This window comes from Poecilia latipinna, unplaced genomic scaffold (genome assembly GCF_001443285.1).
Source record: "Poecilia latipinna isolate Pla-1442-1.1 unplaced genomic scaffold, P_latipinna-1.0 Scaffold2730, whole genome shotgun sequence".
NCBI lineage: Eukaryota > Metazoa > Chordata > Actinopteri > Cyprinodontiformes > Poeciliidae > Poecilia > Poecilia latipinna.
This window is the reverse complement of record NW_015115346.1, coordinates 2660-4999: the sequence shown is the minus strand read 5'-3', so window position 1 is coordinate 4999 and position 2340 is coordinate 2660. Positions and strand designations below refer to the sequence as shown.

At 48.7% G+C, this 2340-nt stretch overlaps 1 protein-coding gene across 1 annotated transcript in view; it reads right to left on the bottom strand.

Annotated features, from left to right (window-relative positions):
- LOC106938929 (serine/threonine-protein phosphatase CPPED1-like) overlaps nucleotides 1-1455 on the bottom strand; it is a gene marked incomplete at its 5' end in the record, with an annotated part of 31270 nt that extends 29815 nt beyond the window's left edge. Inside the window, 2 exons of the mRNA XM_015021138.1 lie at nucleotides 601-682; nucleotides 1278-1455. Coding sequence (XP_014876624.1) covers nucleotides 601-682; nucleotides 1278-1455 — 260 coding nt within the window. The remainder of the gene's footprint in view (nucleotides 1-600; nucleotides 683-1277) is intronic.
- Nucleotides 1456-2340: the final 885 nt, after the last annotated feature.

The following is a 2340-nucleotide window of genomic DNA, read 5'->3' as shown; positions in this document are numbered from 1 at the left end:
ATTTGATTATTTTGGATTATATCCAAAATAATCAAATAAAACAACAGAAACAATAAATAAACTGAATTATACAGTTTGAACTGTCCTTCAGAAATGGCTAGTTGAGTCCAAAGCACCAGAGTGAAGATTTAAAAACGATAAAGGAAGAGTTTGTTTTAATTTATGATGTGATTAATTGGTTATTGTGGCAGGCCTACTTGATCACATGAAGATGAGTTTAGTAAACAGCTGAATCACGTGTGATCTGTGAAGGATGTGTGCATGAAGAGTCCATCCGATCCTCTCTGGTTTTTGTGTAAATGAAGCTGAAGGAGCATTAGAAACAGCCGGGAGGCGCCGACCAGCGCCAACTAGCTCTGCATGACAATGAGGGATGAGCACAAGGCTCCTGCCTTGCTAAAGGGCCCGGGGGAAGAGCAGCCGCGTGTCTTCAAGCCGCCTCACTGACCTGCTGGCACATCTAAAGCAGCGATCAGAGCTCCTCTGCAGGTCAGCGCACATATTAATCAGAACTGGTCAATCTTCTCTGGGTAAAGCGGCGTGTCAGAGCGTCCTTGGCCTCCTATGGCCTCCAGGCAGGTTATTCATATTCAGGCCGACCGGGCCGCTCTGCTGTTTCTGGGTCACACTGACCAGCAGGCAGCGGCACGGGAACAGCAGGAGGCCCTGCAGGCTCACCAGGCTAACAGCATCAGGCTAACAGCACCATGCTAACAGCAATAGGCTAACAGCATCAGGCTAACAGCACCATGCTAACAGCATCAGGCTAACAGCAATAGGCTAACAGCATCAGGCTAACAGCACCATGCTAACAGCATCAGGCTAACAGCAATAGGCTAACAGCATCAGGCTAACAGCACCATGCTAACAGCATCAGGCTAACAGCAATAGGCTAACAGCATCAGGCTAACAGCACCAGGCTACAGCACCATGCTAACAGCATCAGCCTAACAGCATCAGGCTAACAGCACCATGCTAACAGCATCAGGCTAACAGCTGATTGGGTCTGTTTCACCTGGCAGATGAACCACCAGCCAGTCCTGTCACAGTAAATCAATCATGATCAATTAAAATGAGCTCAATAATTTCCATTAGTGTTTAAATCTAGACTTTAAAGTTTCTTTTGAACCATAATGAATGAAACCAACATTCTTTGTGAATGATTTTGGTGAACATATTAGATTCATATTATCGCGTATCGCGGCGCCAGGCGGCGTTTAAACCCGGAGGCCTGGAGGACCTTTAACGGTGGGTCAGCCCCGGTTACCGCCGGTTACCGTCGGCCCCCACGCAGCAGGTTGCGCGCGCCATCCTCATTACTCGCCACGTCCGTCACGGCGCCGGTAAACATCCTGACGGAGGATGAGCCTCTGCAGCCGGAGCCACCCGGCTGACATTTCCCCTCGGTGGCGGCCGGGGAAGCTGGCTGCCAGGCGGCATTGCCGACGCCGCTGCCTGCAGGTGACAGGAAATTGGCAAGTGTGTCTCTGTAGCCGGAGATTTCACTCCCTGTTGCTCCTTTTCATCGCTCTCACATTGTGTTTTCCCGTCTGTCTCTCCTCTCTGTTATCTGTCCGTCCCCCTTAACCGGCAGCTGCCGGGGCTTCAGGGGAAGCTCTGACACGGGAGTCCGATGCATACAGAAACACTTTAATTTATGCTGACCCCTGATCGGCCCCTGATCGGCCCCTGATGTCTCTGTAGGACCCATCAAAGGTTCGGTTTGTTTCTTGGCCATAAATAAATTATTTTCTCTGGTTATTCTCACGATTAATCGAGTAATTAGCTTAAAAAAACACATTCTGCAGATTTTTAATTTGACCATTTAAGTCAGGGGTGTCAAACTCCAGTCCTCAAGGGCCTCTGTCCTGCAACTTTTAGATGTGCCTCTGCTGCACCACACCTGAAAAGAATAATTAGGTCATTAGCAAGGCTCAGGAGAACCGATCTACACAGGGAGGAGGTAATTAAGCCATTTCATTCCACTGGTTTTTACCTGTGGCACATCTAAACACTGCAGGACAGCAGAGGACTGGAGTTTGACACCCCTGATCTAAGTAGTTTAAAAACATATATAAAAAGAAATCATTCAATTCCCCTTTGTTAAATATTAAAATAAAATTTTCTTTCCTGAAATGTAACATGGCAAAGCCATCCATCCATCCATCCACCCATCCACCCATCCATCCATCCATCCATCCATCCATCCACCCATCCATCCATCCATTTTCTATCACCCCCGTCCCTAGTGGGTCAGGAGCTGCTGCTGCCTCTCCAGCAAACAAAAGGGCGAGAGGTGGTCCAGGTGACCCGTCCAGGTGACCCGTCCAGGTGACCCGT